The 21,367-nt window shown below is 40.6% G+C and overlaps 1 protein-coding gene across 2 annotated transcripts in view; it reads right to left on the bottom strand.

The window, feature by feature from the left end:
* Positions 1-893: 893 nt before the first annotated feature.
* LGI2 (leucine rich repeat LGI family member 2) overlaps positions 894-21,367 on the bottom strand; it is a 63,780-nt gene continuing 43,306 nt past the window's right edge. For both annotated transcript variants that reach the window (XM_033948286.1, XM_033948275.1), the window contains 3 exons: positions 16,075-16,244; positions 11,097-11,261; positions 894-4,780 (listed from right to left, as the gene is read on the bottom strand). In XM_033948286.1, coding sequence (XP_033804177.1) covers positions 3,963-4,780; positions 11,097-11,261; positions 16,075-16,244 — 1,153 coding nt within the window. In that variant the 3' untranslated portion in view covers positions 894-3,962. The remainder of the gene's footprint in view (positions 4,781-11,096; positions 11,262-16,074; positions 16,245-21,367) is intronic.

The raw sequence follows: 21,367 nt of genomic DNA, 5'->3' as shown, positions 1-21,367 counted from the left end.
TTTTATAAAAATCAATTATATAAAAGTGTAGTTGATTTTTATAGAACTGTTTTTTGTAGAAACATGTTTTAAATATTCTAATTGATGGGTTGGATTAAATTGTTTTAGTAATTGTAAAAAAAAAAAAGACATGGTCTAGTGCTACTACTATTTATCATTTTTATAGTGCAACTAAGATGTATGCAGCTTTGTAAGAAAGAAGAGCAAAGAAGGACGAACTTCACACAAAGTCAATCAGGAAAAACCAAGCAGAGATGACTAAGTTATCCAAGCTGGCAAAACTTTAATTGATAATTCTTGTGGAACACACTTTAGATGAACCCAATATCAGGGATTCACAATCTATAATATCGTACAATCATCAATAAATATACAACACAATATTCACAGTAATAAAATTGAAGGAGATATGTATGTGCATATATGTATATAAATATGTATATTTTTATTCTTTTGTATCCACTATTTGGGGATATATTCATTTTTAAAATTAAGTGGTAGTTGATTATTATATTCTTAAAGCCAATTTAGTTATCAGTTTTTTATTTTATTCCTTCAACTTTGTCACTTCAGTGTGTAACTTTTTAAATGCTTTTTATGTCATTTATATATCATATTTAATATGTGCATGCATCAGCATCTTTTGTTTTTTACCTTACATTTCACTGAAATTCATGTTTTAATGTAAATTATGTTGTATATTTATTGATGTTTGTATGGTAGTATAGAATAGACTGTGAATTAGAGAATGGCACGGGAACAAGATTTCCCCATCTCTGCGGGAACTCATTTCCCTATCCCATCCCCATAAGTTCTTTTCCTGTTCCTGTCCCATTCCTACAAGCTCCATTCTCATCTGCACAAGCCTCAAACATTTTAAAACTGTACGTGTTCGAGGCTTGTATGGTTAAGGCATATCTTACAGAATAGAGCAGGGACAGAGACAGCGACAAAACTCGCAGGGTCGGGCTGGGGACAAATTTGTCCCCATGTCATTGTCTACTGTGAACCCATGATGCAGGCATTTGCCAAAACACAGCCCGTGTCAGGTGCGCTCGAAGTGTGGTCCACGCAAGCTATCCATTAAAGTCTTGCCAGTTGGATACCTTGGTCATCTCTGCTCGTTTTTTTCCTGCAGCATTGTAAAACACATATATGAGACATAATCTAGTCAAGACACATATAGTATAAGACAAAAAGACTCCGTGAATGTCATTTATTAAGAAAATGGTTAAAACTAATAATGGACTGAAACCCCTGTCAAAGCAGGTAACACCATGATGGATATGTGACTAAAGACTTTAATAAACTGTGTTTTTCATCCAAAAATGAATAATACTACTATACTGCAAATTCCAAAAAGCTTGCTCAGAAGGTCACCATGTGTCATTGCACAGGGTGCACTGAAGAAATATTAGTTCAAATTTTAAAATAAAGAGCAGAGTGCAGACCAGAGAAATCATGTTTACATGGATTCTGTCTCATCTTGCAGATGATACATACATTCAGAAGGACCAGCTCAAGAGACAGTGATGCACTGAGCCAACTTACTTTGATAGTTTTCTCCCCCATCTCCCCCTCCTCTGTGGGGTTTGGCATCTCTCCCTCTTGTGAGCAACCTGTCATGCTGCTGCTGCTGCTATTCCCATCAGTGAACAACATACACTTTAAAATACGGGGGGGGGGGGGGATGAGAAAGGCGAGGGAACAGTGGCAGATCCATAGAAAGGAAGAACAGAGAAGTGGAGAGATCAGACCTGGGAATGGGGTGGGGAAGAAAAGGCATAATCTGTAGACCAGGTGAGATCAGAGACTGGGTATTTTGGTGCTCTTAGTCGCTTATGCATACATTCATAAGGTTATCAGGCCAACTAACAAGGACTCTCATTCCAGGAGCTGTCATCTAGACTTTAACCAATAGCAAATTAGTAATTTGGATATACTTTTATAAACAGATTACAATGATGTAAAAGCATCTTTAGTTAAGTAATAGATTTGGGGGAAGTCCTGGGCCTGCTGCCAATCTCACTGTTGCTCTGTGAGGAACTCATGGCTGCCGTTTTCCTCCTCTCCATCTTCTCCAGAGGCAAGAACAAATAGGGTGGGGGTGGGGATCATGCTAAAAGAGCAATTAATAAACTCTAGCCCTGAAAACTCTGTATTCTACCCAACTGTTCAAGGGGTCATTCAGATCTAGAGCTTGTTATAGCATGCCAAGAATCACTGGACAAGAAGTTCATAGATGACCTGTATGGGATCATGACAAAATACAAAATATTGTGTTTTAGCAGTAGCATATGGGAACTGGATGACTTGGAAAAAATATCGGAACATTACATAGCCTTTTGCCTCCAGGCCACTGGTTCACATTGGGTCAGCTTGGTAGGGGCTAAAAATTTACTTATATGGAAGGAGCTGGTAGTTGCAGTCCAGTTCCAGGGCTTCATTGCAGTCCATTTAACTCTTGAGTCCTGCATACTGTGCTTTGGCACTTATTTACAAGAAGGATGCACCAAGATAATTATTAATACAGGAGTCAATAATTACAATCAGCCAATGGCGGTGAGTGGTATTTTTTTGGCCACCACCGGCAGTAGTCCTGGATATTCAATACTGGGCTATATACAAGCACTGGCATTAAATATCTGGTTATACATAACCAAATAATACTGATTCGGTAACACCCCCCCCTTTACAAAAGCAAAGGGCAGTTTTTAGCGCTGGCATTGGCAATAACAGCTCCGACACTCAAGGGAATTCTATGAGTGCTGGCGCTGTTACCATCATGGCCTACGCTAAAAAACTAGCACAGCTTTGTAAAGGCGTGGGTAAGTGCACTATTTGGCACTTAACTGCATAAGTTAAACTGGATAAAGATAGGACTGTGTTATATGTGGTCCTATGTAGCAGTTTAACTTAACCTGACAAGTAATGAATATCTGCACTAGTTTTAGGTATTTTATTATTGTATGTTTTATGATGATGTGTGTTTAGAGAATATGTATGTTTTGTGTTACCCGCTTAGAACTGTAGGATAAGCGGGATGTAAATTTTTTAAATAAATAAATAATCGGATAAGTGCTGACTCCACAAAGTAGCCGGTTTTGGTTTAGGCACTAACACGGTATATTCAGTGGTACTATCTGGTTAAGTGCCACTGAATATGCCCAATTACACATGGTCAAGCAAATTAAACTGCCCACAGCCCTCTACTGGTCATTTAAATTGCTTTGAATATTTACCCCACAGTGTTTCCCTTCCCAATCCTGGAGGTACACCTAATCAATTGGGGTTTCTGAACAGCCACAATGAATATGAAAGAAATGTATTTGCATATACTGTATAATGTATGAAAATCTGTGCTAGGCATGTCCTGAAAGCCAGACTGGTAAGGTATGCTTCCAGGACAGGGCTGAAGCCCCTGTACGAGGAGCATTTGTCAAGCATTTGAAGTTGCCCTCCTTCTGGCATCAGTATGAATGAAAGCAAATGACATTTTCTCATGAAAAATGGCGGTGATACTAGGCTTTCCCATGAACTGAAACTGATACTTACTCTTTTCTTGACGTGAAAAGTTCAATACTGTGGGACATTCTTCAAAATTCTTCAGCACATTTTTGGAGTTCACTTCATAGAAAACTATCTGGTTTCTTCAAGATGTAATCTGAAACCAGATTCCTGATCCTCACTTAAATGTTCACATTCCTTTCTGATATTTTAAAATCATTCGAAAACATTTGCTGAGTACTACAAGTTTTTAGAAAATTTTTCTTTTAAAAAATATTAAAATGGATGTGCCATGCAGTTAACCAAGTAAATGCAATCCCTGATTAAAATGTAGTTTCTAACAGTTTGAAAAAACTTTGCTAAAATAAAGTTCAACCTCATTTCAGGTGTGCATCCTAATTTTCAGAGATCAATGTGCAGAGTGTAAAGCCTCAGTGTGCTCACCCTTCAGCCCATCACAAACTCAAGTCAACAATAATATGCTCATAGATTTGTGTGTTTCCCTTGAAACTGGAGGCAAACAAAAACTCTCTACGGTCAGTTGACACAGCTGTGAAGGAGCGTGGTGCCTGCACGTAGATCTCTTTAAATTTCTGAAAGTTCTTCAACTCACTATCCCACTGATATATTTGTGAGAACGCATAGTCACTTCCTAAAGCTAGATAATGCTTGTCCTTAAAGGAAAATGGCTGTAAAGTCATAGCTCCCCGAGATGGGAGAGCCTGAATCTCCACAAACTGCTTGGCATTCCACTTCATGATTCTGGAGTCGCCAATAAATCTAGTCAGGGAAATATAGAGGTCATTCTGTATTTTGAAGCTCTTCACAGCCAGCACATCCTCCATGTTTGGGATTTCACTATAAGGAACAAACTTCTTTGAGCTCTTGTTCCATTGGAGTATAATGGGCACTTGTGATCGACTTGACAAAATTAGGTGGGCTTTTCCATCTGTCTCGATAAACTCTGCATCTGTGTCTCGGAACCATTCATGCAGGGACTGGTATGAGTAAAATCCTTTGCCATTCCATTTATAAACTGTTGACAAACCAGCTTTGGAGCTATCTGCTATGACAAAAAATGTCTCCTTTTCAATCTGGAACAACTCTATATCATTTGGTTTTGAAATTCTGGAAACTTCAATGTCCTGGAATTTTACAAACTTGGTCCAACTTTCATCATACTTGTAAATATGTGATCCTCCAAAGAGCTGGGCCACCACAACAAAGATTTGGCCATCAATCAGGATTGCTTTGCATCCAACTATTGATTGAGCTGGGCACAAAAGAAAAACAAATGTTGAAAAGATTAGCACAAAACTAGCTACCTTTTTATAAGAGATACATAACTGAATATTGAAACTTATGGTTTTGATTTTTAATTTATAGCCCATCTTTTCCATGCAGAGTACAAAATAACATACATATCAATATGCTATACATAACACTATGTAACAATTTTTTTTTTTATTCCTGGGTAATAAGAGTGGCATAATCAAAAGTGTGCCTAAGTCTGAGGTTGGATGTTTTGTGCAAGACGTCCACAAACCCAGCAGGAAAAATGTCCATTTTCAAAGCTGCCAAACATCTATCTTTTATTTTTGAAAATGAGCTAGGTTTAAGTTTTGGTCCATAGGACGTCTACCTTTTTTGCCCATTTTCAAAAATAAAAACGTCCACATGAAAAACATACAAAAGCAAGTTTTGTAGACATACCCACCAACTACCTTGTCTGATCATGACAGAAGGAATTCCCATCAGCTGACCGGTTTCAGGGATTCCTGGTGGCTCAGCTGATGGGGATTCCCCCTGCCAGGATCAGCTGTGGAGCCCTACACCCCTTCCCCTGACATCCCCAACCTCTCCCTCACATCTCCGACATCTGTAAGACATCCCATACATCCTTCAACATCTCCCTGACATCTCTGCCCCAACATCCCCCCAACACTCCTGGGTCCCCCTCCCACATCCCTGGAACACCCCCCCCCTCCCTTACCTTTGGAAGAGCAAATGGCAGGAGGGAAGCTCACTCCCTCCTGCTTACAGAGCCATATGCTGCCAAATGATGGGGCTTCCCCCTCCCATTGCATCTTGGGATGCAGTGGGAGGGGCCAAAGGCCCTGATTGGCTCAGAAAGCTGAAGGAAATAGAATAATTCACAAGCCACAGTAACTTCTTGTATTACGTGTGAGCTAAACTAATAAAGAAAACGCTTTTGTTAATGTTAAAAGTGTTTGTGTAATGTGTGCTAGCTATTCCTGGTAATTCAGGCCAGCCTGCTCCACTAGGCTAGCTGGCCACCCTAAGACACTCTGCCACAGGATCCTAGTAGTGTGCTCAGAAAGGAAGGGTCAAATTTTGGCAATGTTGTAAAGAAAGTAGCTACAAATTTTGGTGGTCTATTGGAGTTGTGAAGAGAAGGAGAGGGATGAGTCAAAGATCACCCCGAGATTGCGAGTCGATGGGACAGGGTTGATGAGGGCATTGTCTACAGAAATAGAGCACGGGGGAAGAAGACAGGTGGGTTTAGGAAGAAACATATACATCGGAACAGGAGGAGGGGGCATAGGGGCTATGGCTTCCCTAAAAATTGGTGGTGGCTCTGCTCCCCTACCTACCTCTTCTGGCTGCTGTAACTTTAAAACGTCGGTATGTAGCGCATGTTCTTCTTTCCTTCCTTCCCCCCTCCCTCTAGCAGGATCCTGCCACATGATCTCTCTCTTCAGCTCCCAACTCCCCCATACCGGGATGTTTGTTATTTTTAATCTTCATGCAGCATCAATGAGATCAGCATGCTGCCATTGGCCTGCCCCAGAACCCTTCATTCAGCAGCAGCCCGCCTATGTGGAAACAGGAAATCACTGCTGAATGAAGACTTCCGGGGCAGGTCAATGGCAGCATGCTGATCTCATTGATGCTGCCCGGTGGTTGCTGAAAGATTGAAAATAACAACAACATGAAGAGGAGGTAGGTGTGGGGGAGTCGGCAGCTGAAGATAGAGGTTGTGCCGCAGGGTCCCGCTGGGGGTGGAAAAGAAAGAGCATATGCTACACACCACAGGCTGGGGGTATGGGGTTGTGAAGGCAGGGGGGGACAGATGTTACACAGGCTGAGAGAGGTTTGGGAAGGACAGATGTGCGTAGTGGGAGAGGGTTGGGAAGGACAGATGCATGGGCTAGGGTTTTAAGAAAGGAGGAAAAGAAATCTGTAGCAGTTAGTGAGGTGACATTGCATATTTTAAAGTCATCTACCTTGACTTCTCTGAAAAAAAGCAGAATATAATTGTTAATTAAAATTTTATTCGCATACAGTGTGCCTTATGTAGTTTAATTTTGTGGTTACCATTATGTATTGTTAATAAGATTGTATTGTGTGTTTATGAAGAATGAATTGAAAAAAATGGCACTGATTAGTACTATTATGGGTTGGGGTTGTGGGAGGAGCTTGGGTGGAACTTTTGCTGCCCCCCCCCCCAACAACATAAAAGTGTTCTGCGATCTATGGGAGGAAAGATAAGGAGCTCAGTCTTGGCCATGTTTAATTTTAGATGGCGGTGAGACTTCCAGGTAGCGATGTCAGAGACAAAATATATATTACAAACACACACACATACATGCGAAGGGATTTGACAGAATTTCGCGAACCATGCTCCTCCTGCTTTCTCCACTTGTTATGTAGCATTGTGCTTCAGAGTGTTAACAAACTCTGCTTACAGTGTGTGTTAGAGAAAATGTGTAATGCTAATGACTATGTCTAAGAGGAGATGTCGTTGTTGGGAACTGGGCTATAAAACCCTTCATAAGGTAGGAATCTGTGTTTTTTTTCTCCACCATGTTTTTGATAGTGCTGCTGAACATTGGCGGTTAGAGTCTAAGCTGAAACCAACTAATTTGTGAGCAGTCTGAGGGGTGGAGCTGGCACTTATGTAGTTAAGTGCTTATATTCAGCATATTACTCCTTTCTATCAAAAATTGCACTGGCTGCCAGTGGAATCTAGAGTTATGTTTAAGTTTTCATGTATTTGTTTCAAAGTAGTTTTTGGTATGTCACCAGGCTACTTGCTCCCTCATTTTTCTTTGAGTCACTTTAACAAGAATACACGGAGAGTGCATCTGTTTACATACCCTTCCATAAAATCTTGACACTACAAGAGGTTTCGAGAGAACGTTTTCATTTCAGGCCGCCAAATTGAATACATGGCTCAGCAAAATGATGTTAGAAGCTGCTTCTTATTTAGATTTTAGAAAATTGCTAAAGACACAACTATTCAACAGGCTGGTATCTTAACGTTCTTTGCTTCTTTAACATATCTTTCCAATTTTATGCATTTTATTCACATGTTTATTTTATCTTGATGTATTTATTAGAATTGTATGTATTGCTTTCCTGTTAGCCGCTTAGAACCTTCCCAGTATGGCGGCATATAAATAAATTATTATTATTATTATTCATCGCATAAGGCAGTGGTCTCCAATACATGACCCCAGGGCTGTATGCAGCTCCTGAAGTCATAGAAACATAGAAAGATGATGGCAGAAAAGGGCTATAGCTCATCAAGTCTGCCCACTTTACTGACCACCCCATTAAGTCTGAGTACTAATGACCTAGTTCCTTAACTTGACCCTCGTAAGGATCCCACTAGGGCATCCCATTTATTCTTAAAGTCAAGCACGCTGGTGGCCTTGATCACCTGCTCTGGAAGCTTGTTCCAGTGATCTACAACCCTTTCTGTGAAGAAATACTTTCTTACATCACTATTGAATTTCCCTCCTCTGAGTTTGAGCGGATGCCCCCTTGTGACCGAGGGTCCTTTGAGAAAGAAGATGTCTTCTTCCACCTCGGCACGTCCCGTGATGTATTTAAATGTCTCAATCATGTCCCCCCTCTCCCTGCGTTCCTAGAGTGTAGAGCTGCAATTTGTTTAGTCTTTCTTCGTACGAGAGACCCTTGAGCCCTGAGATCATCCTAGTGGCCATCCGCTGAACCGACTCAACTCTAAGCACGTCTTTACGGTAATGTGGCCTCCAGAATTGCACACTGTACTCCAGATGAGGTCTCACCATGGTTCTGTACAGTGGCATTATGATTTCAGATTTGCGGCTAACGAAGCTTCTATTGATACATCCCATAAGTTGCCTTGCTTTGGATGAGGCCTTCTCCACTTGTTTGGCGGCCTTCATGTCTGCACTGATGATTACTCCCAAGTCTCTTTCTTCTGAAGTCCTAGCTAGTGTTTCTCCATTTAAGGTGTAAGGTTTGCATGGATTTCTGCTACCGAGATGCATAACCTTACATGGCCCTCAAACAATTGACTTAAATGTTTCTCAAGTCCTGCAAATTCATTAAGTTCAATCTTGTCCATTCAGATAGTGCATTAACTAACCCCCCCCCCCACCGCCTTTATACAAAACCATAGCAGTAGCAGCTCTGATGCTCATAGAATTCTATGAGCATCGGAGCTGCTACTGCTTTGGCCGTTGCTAATAACGGTTCTGTAAAAAAGGGGTGGGGGGCAAAATGTCTGAAAAAAGGATTGCCATAGGCCAGTTATGGACGAAGGATAGCATACTTTATCTCAAACATTCTTTCTTACCAAATTTTTAGGAAGTCAGTTAAAACTTATCTCTTTGACAAATTTCTCTGACTCCATTTCTACCACAATGTATTTCTAAAACACTTCCAGGAAAAATTGATTAATCTTACCATGTTAATGTAATTTTGAAAGTTTTTTGTAATATCGCTGTCTGTATACAGTCTCTTCCTCTGTAAACCGCTCTGAACTGTTTGTGGTATTGCAGTATATAAAAATAAAGTTATTATTATTATTATAGGGCAAATATAGGACCTACTATGCCTTCACCATATATACGTACATATGGCCCGTTCAGAGAATTGTGGAAACCATGTGAAAGTTTTTGTAAATGCTGTAATTCAATGCCACTTAATCAGTACTGAATAATACACCTTCCAACAGAGAGTACTAATTTACATACTGCAATCTTATTACAATTTCATACAGCTTCATGTAAACTGCTTAACATATAGCAGCTACATGTGTAAGAAATTTTTTTGTATGGACCTTCAGAATGCAGTTGGGCACTGCTAAAGTCTTCATCATCCTTTTTGACTTTTTATGTGAAGTTTTAGCTGTGCAACTACTCACATAAAAGTCAATTAAAACCACTTAGCTTTTGATTTTGTTTTTTCAAATCTCAAACAAAATAAAAAGCTAAGTGGTTTAAATTGATTTTTATACGAGTAGTATGCACATCTCAAATACGAATAGCCCTTCTAAAATGGCTACCATATTGTTCAAGACTGTGCTATATATAACTGCCTTTATGTGGTTGGTAGAATGCCAAATTGCCAACTGTCCTCTTTAGGGAATAGTTCTACCAGGGTTTAACCATGAAGGACTACTACTGCCTGGAATAGCAGGTGTGGCTCTGACCGCCTTGTTGGGCAGACTGGATGGCCTATGCAGATCTTTATCTGCTGTCATTTACTATATTGCTATTATTCCTGTTTTGGATAGCACTTAGTTCTTTGAGTACGCTTCTTAATTCTTTGGGTTATGGATTTAGCCTTAATCCTAAAGCTGGCAAAGACCCAAAGATATCATATTTATTGTTTGTAGATGACTTGAAGCTCTAAAGTCCCGACGATCAACATTTAGAAGAACAACTCCATTTAGTAAAGAGGTTTTGAAATGATATCAGGGTGACTTTTGGCTTGGACAAATGTGCTAAGGCAGCCTTCTAAGAGGAAAATTGAGCAAAACTGAAAGCATCTGTCTCCAGAGAACTTGAATAGGTAGGTGTATATATCTAGGAGTAGAGAAAGAAGCAACAATCCAGCATAAATTCATTGACTAAAACTGTCCTCTCCCTCACTAGGATTTCCCCCCTCTGTAAACGCCTTTTCTTTCTCTCAAGAAGCTCCTTTCATGTATTCATGTATTCTTTACCCATAGAACTCCAATTAGTATGTAAGTTTTCCATTTAGACTAATTGTATTGTATTTAGACTTATTGTATTGTATTAAGACTTTTTGTTATTCGCTGAATGTCCAGCCTTCTTTCAATGTGAACCGCCTAGAAGTCGCCTGACTATGGCGGTATAGAAAAATAAAGTTATTTTTATTATTATTATTATTATTAAAGTACCAAGAGAAAAGACCAGCAAACAGTATTCCAGGAGATAAAACTGAAAGTTAAGTGCTTTAACATCAAAGAATAAAATACATCAACCTGCTTACAATTCCTGTACTCATATACAACTTTGGAATTGTAGACTAGCCTCTTAAATACGAGTCCTTGAAAAATATAAATGTACTAACAAGAAAACATGAAGCAGCTGACAACTTGCTGCCTGCGGCGGCTTCAGCACTCTCTTCAATGTCACTTCCGGAACCTGCACCTAGGAAGTAACATCAGAGAGAGTGCCGAAGCCAACACGGGAAGTTGGTGGCTACTCGCTTTGAAGTTAAAATTATATACAGGGGAGGGGCACATTCTGCATACACTGTATATATCCACTCAGTGAAAAAGTGCCTTTGTGCAGTGCTTTAGGCATGCAATCTCTTGTTCATACCTGTAATATTGTCATAGCTCCTGAAGTTCATTTCAATATGATCCCATTCTAGCACCATGCAGTTCTCCATGCTTGGCTGGGCGATTGCTACATAGACATCATTCTTATAGTTAAACGTGTCCACTGAAACTGACTGGTATGGTAAAATCTGATGAACTACAAAATCTGAAAGCAGAGATTTCAAAGCTGCATGTTACTTCTTGACCAGGAAATACCAAACTTTTGGGTACTGCTGTGGGCTTAAAAATGAAATCTAGAGGAACAATGCCAAAATTAGAACAGAAATCTTTTTTTTTTTTTTTTTAGGGGTGGGGGCCCTGGTAGTTTCCTTCTACTCCTTTAGACTTTTATCTCCATTGAAAGAGAGTGGATCTGACACCAGGAACTTCTATTTGTTAGTTCTCAGGAAATATATAAGCCTAGTTTAGTCATTGCACTAACCCCCTCTTCTACGAAACTGCACTAGCAGTTTCTAGCGCAGGAAGCCGCGTTGGATGGCCCGCGCTGCTCCTGACGCTCATAGATTTCCTATGAGCGTCAGGAGCAGCGCGGGCCATTCAGCGCGGCTCTCTGCGCTAGAAACTGCTAGCGCAGTTTCGTACAAGAGGAGGTAAATGTCATAAAAACATAAGAGCTTCCCTACTGGGTCAGACTAGATAAAGTCCAGCATTCTGTTTCCAACTGGGGCTAGTCCAGGTCACAAGTAAAGTCCCAAAATGTGATTATTATGTATATTTATTGTATGCTGCCAAGGACGAGAGAAAGAGAACACCAGAATAAATAGTGGCTTTTCTCAATAAACCATAATATTGGTTTTTTAAACCCAGCTACATTAACTGATTTTACCACTTACTCCAGCAGTGAGTTCTATATATTGGATGAAAAAAATATTTTCTCCTACTAGTTTTAAAAGTGCTACTCTGTAACTTTATGGAGTGTCCCCAAATCTTTGTACTTTTTGGAGAAAGTAGATAATTGATTCGACTTCACCTATTCTACTCGATTAAGGATTTATAGACCTCTGTCATATCCATCATTTATCTAAGCTGACAAGCCCTAACCTCTTTAGCTGTTCCTCATATGAGAACTGTTCCAGTCCCTTAATTATTTTGGTTTTCCTTCTCTGTACCTTTTGCAGTTCCACTATTTTTTTTATTGAGATGCAATGACCATAAGAACATAAGCAGTGCCTCTGCTGTGTCAGACCGGAGGTCCATCATGACCAGCAGTCCGCTCACGCGGCGGCCCATCAGGTCCAGACCTGTTACATAACCTTCTATCTATACCCTTCTATCCCCTTTTCCTTCAGAAAGTTGTCCAATCCCTTCTTGAACTCCAATACCGTACCCTGTCCTATCACACTCTCTGGAAGCGCATTCCAGGTGTCCACCACCTGTTGGGTGAAGAAGAACTTCCTAGCATTGGTTCTGAATCTGTCCCATCTCAATTTTTCCGAATGCCAGATACTCATCAGCTTGGGCAAGACACTACTCCCTGTCTGAACTAGAGAGTTGCGCGGGGACAGAAATCCCACCCGTCCCCGTGAGGAATCCCTCCGTCCCCACCCATCCCCGCGAGGAATCCCCTCCGTCCCCGCCCGTCCCCGTGAGGAATCCCCTCCGTCCCCGCCCGTCCCTATAAACTTCAGAAATAGTTATTTCATTTAATTATGCTACTGAATTAAAGGCTCTGGTAGAAACCCATTTACAAATAAGCAAAAAGAATTTATTAATTTGGAAATATTAATTGGGAAGAATACATACTTTGTAAACGGGTTTCTACCAGAGCCTCTTTTGTTTATAAATTTTTATCAACACAACTAATGTTGTTTAAGCCCTCCCTCCCCTCCGACGTCAGCGCTGACATCGGGAAGACTTCCGTTCGGCTCTGTGCTGCAAGCAGAGCAGGTAGGGAGAAAAGCCGCGCGACTTAGTACATCCAGCCCCACAGGAACCCCGCGATCCTTGGAGGCGTCCCCACGGGATCCCCGCAACCCTAGGGGGCGTCCCCATGGGATTCCCGTGACCCTAGGGGGCATCCCCACAGGATCCCCGTGACCCGAAGGGGGAACCCGCGGGATGCCTGCGGGTCCCGTGGGATTCCCGTCGTCCCCGTTCAGCTCTCTAGTCTGAACGACCTTTCCCTGGTGTCTCAACGAATGTGTGGGATACAGTGCCACAGACTGATGATGTAGGCGTAGGGCATAGTATCAGGGGAGATGGAAGTTCTCTATTCAGAGACCACAATGCTAATGTTATATAAGTTATTAAAATAGATTACATTGAAATAAGATGTGGAAGTCTGCACACAAATCATCTTGTGCTCATCAGTCAGCATCCTAGGCCTCCACCGTGCACACAACTTGCGATACTTGAGAACCTCTGTGACAATGGTATGTGCAAATCCGATGCTGACATCCAATTCTCTGGCCAGAACTTCTAAAGAAATACACCTGTTTTCACGAATAATGGTATCAGCATGGCCCACCTTGTCATCAGTAACAGCTGTGCTGGGATGACCGGCATGTTCCTTATCAGGGATTGATATTTGCCTATTTTTAAATGCATCTATCCACTCGTACACTCTTCTCTTGCCAAAGCAGGCATCTCCATATGGTTGCAGCATTCTTCTATGAATTTCACAAGGTTTCACACCCTCCGACTACAAAAATCTGATGACTGCTCGCTGCTCTTCCCGATTTTCCTCTCTCATTGCCCCATTGATTACCGCAGCACGGTTGGTTCTGGCTGCAGCATGGCGTCAAGATGTTATACCATCCAAATTGCAGGTGATTGCCAAAATGGATTACGTATTTCGTATGTCTCAGTTGACTGCCATATGCCAGCACACATTGGGTAGGTTCATGCATCGGTGGAAACCCTATGTTGCCTGGAAGACTAGACGGGATGGTTAACTTACTTTCATATTAACCACTATTTCTGTTCCTCTGTACCCCATGTTCTGATTAACATTCTTTGGCTTCTTTCTACTGTTGATTGTATAAGCTGTTTGGGAGTTGGGGGGGATACTTGGGAGATTTAGAATAGGGGGTTTAGATCCTGGTACTGCTATGTTCTTATGCTATTGCTTGGCATTGTTACGAAGAGTGCTGTTTCAACTGATTGCTCTGTACCAGTGAATTTGAAGTATTTTATATTTTGTATGTCTTTTGCATTTTTTCAATAAACAGTTAAAAACTAAAAAAAAAAAAAAAGAAATACTGTCAATTTGCTGTTACTCTTTGAAATGCCTTCATATATGTGCTACTTTTTATTGTGCTTATGTTTTTATCTATGTACTCCATTTGTTATTACATTAATTTTTGGCATACTGGTATATTTCTTTTTTGCTTCATAATAATGTCAAACATAGCTTTGAAGATCATAGAGTTCTCTTCATTTTGACCCATTGACCTTATTATGCAAAAGTCATACTGGACTGTTATTTGATATGAAGAACACCTTAGGTTATAGGCTCTAGGAACTGTAGGAGTAACAGTGAACCAATCGCAGTCTTAGTAGTCAAGTTTCCTGAATGATTGTGGATAATAAACCAATCTCAGATTACCCTTCCTTGGACAAAATGAAGACATTGTTCAATATAGGGTTGCCCAAGCACTCACAACACCCACAGAGCTAGCTCCTATAATCCTACAGCCCGATATTCAGCTGGCAGCAGTCAGTATTTTTGTGTCTGCTACTGGCTGTATTCCCAGATATTCAATGTCGGGCCATGTCTGGGCACCAACATTGAATATTTCATTGTAGGCTGGCCACTAAAGCTTATGTGGTTGGGTGCAATCTTCAGCCCTTGATCACATAAGCTGAACCGTTTAAAGAGAGGACTGTTATTTAAGCAGTTATCATATGCGGTCAAAGGCTGAATATCAGCACAACTGCATAAGTGCTAACTCCACCCCTGGAACACCCACAAGTTTGTCAGTTTCAAGACAGGCACTAACTACAAATATTCAACAGCATTAGGAGCCAGATTCTATTAACAGCACCTAAGCGTGCCTACATTGTAGGTTCTGTTCAGTGTGATTGTCAATCAACCACTAGGTGACATTTATAGAATCATGCCTAACGGTGCCTAAGTGGACTTAGGTATCACTAGGCGTCCTAGACTTAGGTGCTGCTCCATCAGGCCAGCTTTTCACTTGCCTAATTTGTCAGTGCCTATGTCGGATGCGTAATGATGTCTAACTCAACCACACCTATTTTCCACCCATAACCATTCCTACTTTTAACATGGTGTTAGGCATGCAAGGGCGGCTCCACTTAGGTGTCGCTAGGCATCCTAAGAATTCAGTACCAAACTTAAATTGCTTAATTTTTTTTTTTTGATTGGCTGATAACTGCTGTGGTCAATTATCACACCAATTAAGCCAATTTAAAAAATTAAGTTTGGCATGGATACCAAACTTAGGTGTTGCTAGACTGCCGCAATTAGGGTACCTAGTAGCGTTTAATATAGATGTCATTTATAGAAAATGGCCATAACTGGTTAAATGTCACTGAATATCAGCAATTAGGCAGCCCTAGGCAATTTAAGTAAGCAAGAGACTCTTCTGCTAGCTTAAATCTCTCTGAACATTAGCCGGCCAGTAATTAAATTATAAACTATGACCTTCTCCCTCAACCTGTAGGGTAGATTTCCAGAGACATGTGCACAAATGCTTCTCTATCCATTGCTGAACATGCAGATTGCTGGCAAATATTAGATTAATATTATCAAATGTAGTCCACATATGTCTAGAACACAGCTGATTGTGAGGCTAAGAGGAGCCAAGTGGAAAATAAAGTTATAGTAGCACACTTCAAAGTCATCTTCCAACAAATTTATGATGATAACTGTTCTGCTCTTATTTTCCAGGATACATGTTCTCCTGCTTGGATTTAAAAGGATGGACCCCCCTTTTCCCCAAAACACTAGAAATAAACACAATGGATTAAACACAAAAGCCCAGTTTCCATACCTGTGGTAGTACATTCGTTATCAAAACTTGAAACATCATTTAACTTCTTTTCCTTGTATTCCACTGGTCCAAGGCAGAGGACCTCTGAAACTGTGGAGTTTGTCATCTTCAACCAGGAAAATAGCCACTTGACTTTGCAATCGCATTCAAATCTATTACCCCTTAAATCTCTAAACATAAACAGAAATACATGCATGTGAAATGACAGAAAGACAAAGGAAGAAGAGCAGAAGTAACTTAAAAAAAATCCTAAATCCTCACTACCTATCGCTCTTTATGTGTTTATTTCTGATTTTTTTTAACTAATAAAATACCCCTACACGCATATCCAGCTTCCTTTTGCTCTATCACCATGGCAGAAGTCTCTTTCTACTTCTTTAAGTGATAGTTTTTCATTGTTTTGGTCAAAAATCTCTGACTTTTGAAAATATTTCTTTTGCTGTTGTTATGGGAGAGTGCAAAGCTGTGGCACTCACCCATAAACAAAATATAAAACAACATTAGTATAGAAAGCATACATAAACGTGGAGGGGTGTGTGGTGCAGTGGTTGAAGCTACAGCCTCAGCACCCTGGGATTGTGGGTTCAAACCCCACACTGCTCCTTGTGACCCTGGGCAAGTCATTCAGTCCTCCATAGCCCCAGGTACATTAGATAGATTGTGAGCACACCAGGACAGATAGGGAAAATGCTCAAGTACCTGATTGTAAAAACTGCTTAGATAACCTTGATAGACAATATATAAAAGCCTAATAAACTTGATAAATGGAAACAAAAGACAAAAAAGAAGCAAAAACTACATCCCAGCTTTTAAACACTTTAGCTTACCTTCAGAACATCATGTAAAAAAGGCACATGCACTCACATATACTTACATACGAGGGGCCACTGAAAAGTTCTCAGCCCAACCAAGAAGAGAATGATGTGGAGCCATGAAATTTACACATTATTCTATACTTTTCTTGATCCTTTTCATGTCAATGATATGATATGAAATGGAAAGTGTGGAATAACGTGTAAGTATCATGGATCTGCATCATTCTCTTCTTGGTTGGGCTGACAACTTTTCAGCGGCCCCTCGTATAAGTACTCGTATACATACAAATATAAATATATATGCATTTTGGGGGGGAGTTTTATTGTATTATTTCTATTTGCCACCTTTTACTGCAGTGAAATGTGAAATGTGAGCAAATGACCAGTGAATTTCTATATTTTCTGAAGTATGCCCTGCTGCAGGCAAATTGCTGAAATATGCTGGACTAGGATTAAGAAGATAGAGGTATGACACATGAGACTTTTCTGTTGTACTGCATTTTCTCCCCCAGGTTTGATTTTAAGAAAGATTAAATAACTTTTATATTTGGGCTGTTGTTACATTTAAAACAGTCTTAAAACAAAATCAGATAGGACATCAGGATGGCCAGGATGTGCACTCGAGACTTATGGACTGGGGCAGGTGCAAACCTCAGGCTCTTCATTTCATGCCCCAGGAATGGGGTGAAGGCGGGAGGGAGTAGCTCAATACCAGGGCCCAGCTCTTTAGGATGTTTATTTATTTATTTATTTAATAAAAAAATGTTATACACCCCCCTTTGCTCTGAACTTGCAGTCTTAGGGCTCCTTTTACAAAGCCACGCTAGCGGTTTTAACGCACGCACCGGATTAGCGCGCGCTAGCCGGAAATCTACCGCCTGCTCAAAAGTACTGTACAGAATGAATATTATTTTTTCCCTTTGTTCATACACAGGGTGGGGAGGGGGGAGGGAATATTTTATGATTTATTATGCTTGGATATAAGGGGGGAGGGATATTTGATGCGAGTTAAACTTTGATGATATTTTAAGTGCTGTTAAAGTATAAAATGATTGTATCTTATGTTACACTTGTTGAAAGTTTTAAAAATGAATAAAAGCTTTAAAAAAAAAGGAGGCAGTAGCAGCTAACGCATGTGGCAATTTAGCGTGCGCTATTCCGTAAAAGGAGCCCTTAGTGCAGAGATTATTGTTGCAATTAATCCACAAGTCTCTTTATAGGACCAATAGGGACCCCTGAAGAAGACAATTGTGTTGAAACACGGACCGTATTGGGTCCACATGTTTCCAGTGGTTCAGGCCCTAGATGTTTTTTATATACCACCCTTCTACAGGAAAGCGAAACAAAGTGGTTTACATATCAATGGTTCATTTTGCCTATCATTTAAAAATAAACATCTATACAACCTCTAAAAAAAAAAAAAAGAACAATTCACAACAATACAAAACTTGCAGACAGTCACATTTTCATAAGTCTCTAGATGAAACTGTTCAAGTAATCCAACCTATGATAACCAAAATGCTAATGTAAAGAAATGTCTTCAGCTCTTTTTTTTTTTTTTTTTTTAATCTCTGATTTAAATTCTGTTCTTAACTCCTAAGAAAATGAATTGGAGCCAAAACGAAAAATACTGTTCCTCTATCACAGGGGTAGGGAACTCTGGTCCTCGAGAGCCGTATTCTAGTCGGGTTTTCAGAATTTCCCCAATGAATATGCATGAGATCTATGTGCATGCACTGCTTTTAATGCATATTCATTGGGGAAATCCTGAAAACCCGACTGGAATACGGCCCTCGAGGACCGGAGTTCCCTACCCCTACTCTAGCAAAATCCAATCTGACTTGGGCTAAGGCAGGAATTACAAAATGATTTTGATTTTGCAATCACTATGTTCTACTTGTGACATAGGGCTCCTTTTACTAGGGTGCGCTAGGGCTTTAACGCGCGGAATAGCGCGCGCTACATTGCCACGTGCACTAGACCTTAACGCCAGCATTGAGCTGGCGTTAATTCTAGAAGCATAGCATGCCGTAATTTCCTGCGTGCGCTAAAAACGCTAGCACACCTTAGTAAAAGGAGCCCATAAGGAATAAGCATTCTAGAAAGACAAAGCAGAAACTGTGATAAAGATACTTGTTTTAGTGTATAAAGTTTTCTAACTTCATACAATAAGTACACAACAGCCAGTGTGCTTCTTTGAGCAGAAGGGACACTGCTCCTGGAGAGTGAGGCATTAACAACCGTGCATTATGCTAAAATACTATCTTCTGTAATCTCGGTGGCAGGAGGGACTTCGTGAAATAACATTCCAGGATTACTCAGGGTAATTTCTGCTATTCAGAAATTTAAAAAGGTGCTGAAAACAACCCCATTTGGAGAGGCTTTTTTATGAAAGATGGTTTAAGCTATTTTCTTAGAGTGCATTTTAAAGTAGGGTCTATTTATTGTTGTAACGTCTTAAAAATTATAGATGTACTATTTGGATCACTTAGGTGTAAGTGGGGGTACAAGTTTTTAAATAAATAAAATTCTTCATCATCGAGTATCCACATCTCTGCAAGCCCTCAAAATAAGTCCAATGTGCAAGCTAGTGTTAATTTAACAATAAAACAAAAGTTTCCTGGATAGGGATATCCAGGGATAACTTAACAAAAATTACATATAACTGATATTGCCCATCTTCCCAATCTGCTATTACTATGCTATATCAAAAATATTAGTGACTATTAATATACTAAGGAGCTCATAATCAAAAAACTAAAACATCCAAAAAAAACTCCCTAACTCGGCACTTGAACATCCTAATCACTGGGATGTCCAAGTGTCTATCGAAACCATTTTCCTGGACATCTAGTGAGATGTTTCTCCCAATGTGCATCCATAGTTCCAGGAGGCATGTTATGGGCAAATTTTGGATGTGCTTAACTTGGACATCCACCACATATAATCAAACTTTTCCCAAGATGTCCTGTTTTAGAAGCGTCTAAGTGCCACAAAGGTATCAAACTGACCGGATGGTCACTGGATACATTAAAATCATAAGAATTGCAATACAGGGACAGGCCAAAGGTCCATCAAGCCCAATATCCTGTTTCCAACAGTAGCCAACTCTTGTACCCCAAGTCCCAAGTAGTGAAACAGATTTTATGCTACTTATCCTAGGAATAATAATAATAATAGCTTTATTTATATCCCGTCACACCTTTCAGTTCGAGATGGTGTACAATAAGAGGTGCTGAGGGTGGTGGTGGTGGTTAATGGTACCCTCTCTAAAACATCGGAGGTGACCAGTGGAGTGCCGCAGGGCTCGGTCCTGGGTCCACTCCTTTTCAACATATTCATAGGGGATCTGACTCAAGGGCTTCAAGGTAAAATAACACTATTCGCCGATGACGCCAAACTATGTAATATAGTAAGTGAATGCAGTTTACAGAATTATATGGCGCAGGACCTGCTTACATTGGAAAGTTGGTCCTCAACCTGGCAGCTAGGCTTCAATGCTAAGAAATGTAAGGTCGATGCACCTCGGAAGCGGAAATCCATGCAGGACGTACTTCTTGAATGGAGAAACTTTAACTAGGACTTCAGCAGAACGAGATTTAGGAGTAATCATCAGTGCAGACATGAAAACTGCCAATCAAGTGGAGAAGGCTTCATCTAAGGCAAGGCAGATATTGGGCTGTATCAATAGAAGTTTCGTCAGCCAAAAGTCTGAAGTCATAATGCCGTTGTACAGGGCCATGGTGAGACCTCATCTGGAGTACTGTGTGCAATTCTGGAGGCCACATTACAGTAAAGATGTGCGCAGAATTGAATCGGTTCAGCGGACGGCCACCAGGATGATCTCGGGGCTCAAGGGTCTCTCGTATGAAGAGAGACTGAACAAATTGCAGCTCTACACTCTCGAGGAACGTAGGGAGAGGGGAGACATGATCGAAACATTTAAGTACCTCACGGGACGTGTCGAAGTGGAAGATGATATTTTCTTTCTCAAGGGACCCTCGGCCACAAGAGGGCACCCGCTCAAACTCAGGGGTGGAAAATTTCATGGCGACACCAGAAAGTATTTCTTCACAGAGAGAGTGGTTGATCATTGGAACAAGCTTCCAGTGCAGGTGATCGAGGCAGACAGCGTGCCAGACTTTAAGAATAAATGGGATACCCATGTGGGATCCCTACGAGGGTCAAGATAAGAAAATTGGGTCATTAGGGCATAGAAAGGGGGTGGGTAAGCAGAGTGGGCAGACTTGATGGGCTGTAGCCCTTTTCTGCCATCATCTTCTATGTTTCTATGTTTAAGTTAACATCGGTTGAAATTGGGAAGGGATAAGTGGGCAGTTATGTGGTTGGGCAGCATAGGGGGTGGGAGGGGGAACATGTAAGAAGAGGTAGATGTTGAACCATTTTGGAGGTTCAGACAAATTTGTCAAATAAGTGTGTTTTTAGTGATTTTCTGAATGTGTGCTATGTTAGTGAAT

The sequence above is a fragment of the Geotrypetes seraphini genome, chromosome 1 (assembly GCF_902459505.1).
Source record: "Geotrypetes seraphini chromosome 1, aGeoSer1.1, whole genome shotgun sequence".
Taxonomy (NCBI): Eukaryota; Metazoa; Chordata; class Amphibia; order Gymnophiona; family Dermophiidae; genus Geotrypetes; species Geotrypetes seraphini.
This window is presented reverse-complemented; position numbering and strand designations above follow the sequence as displayed.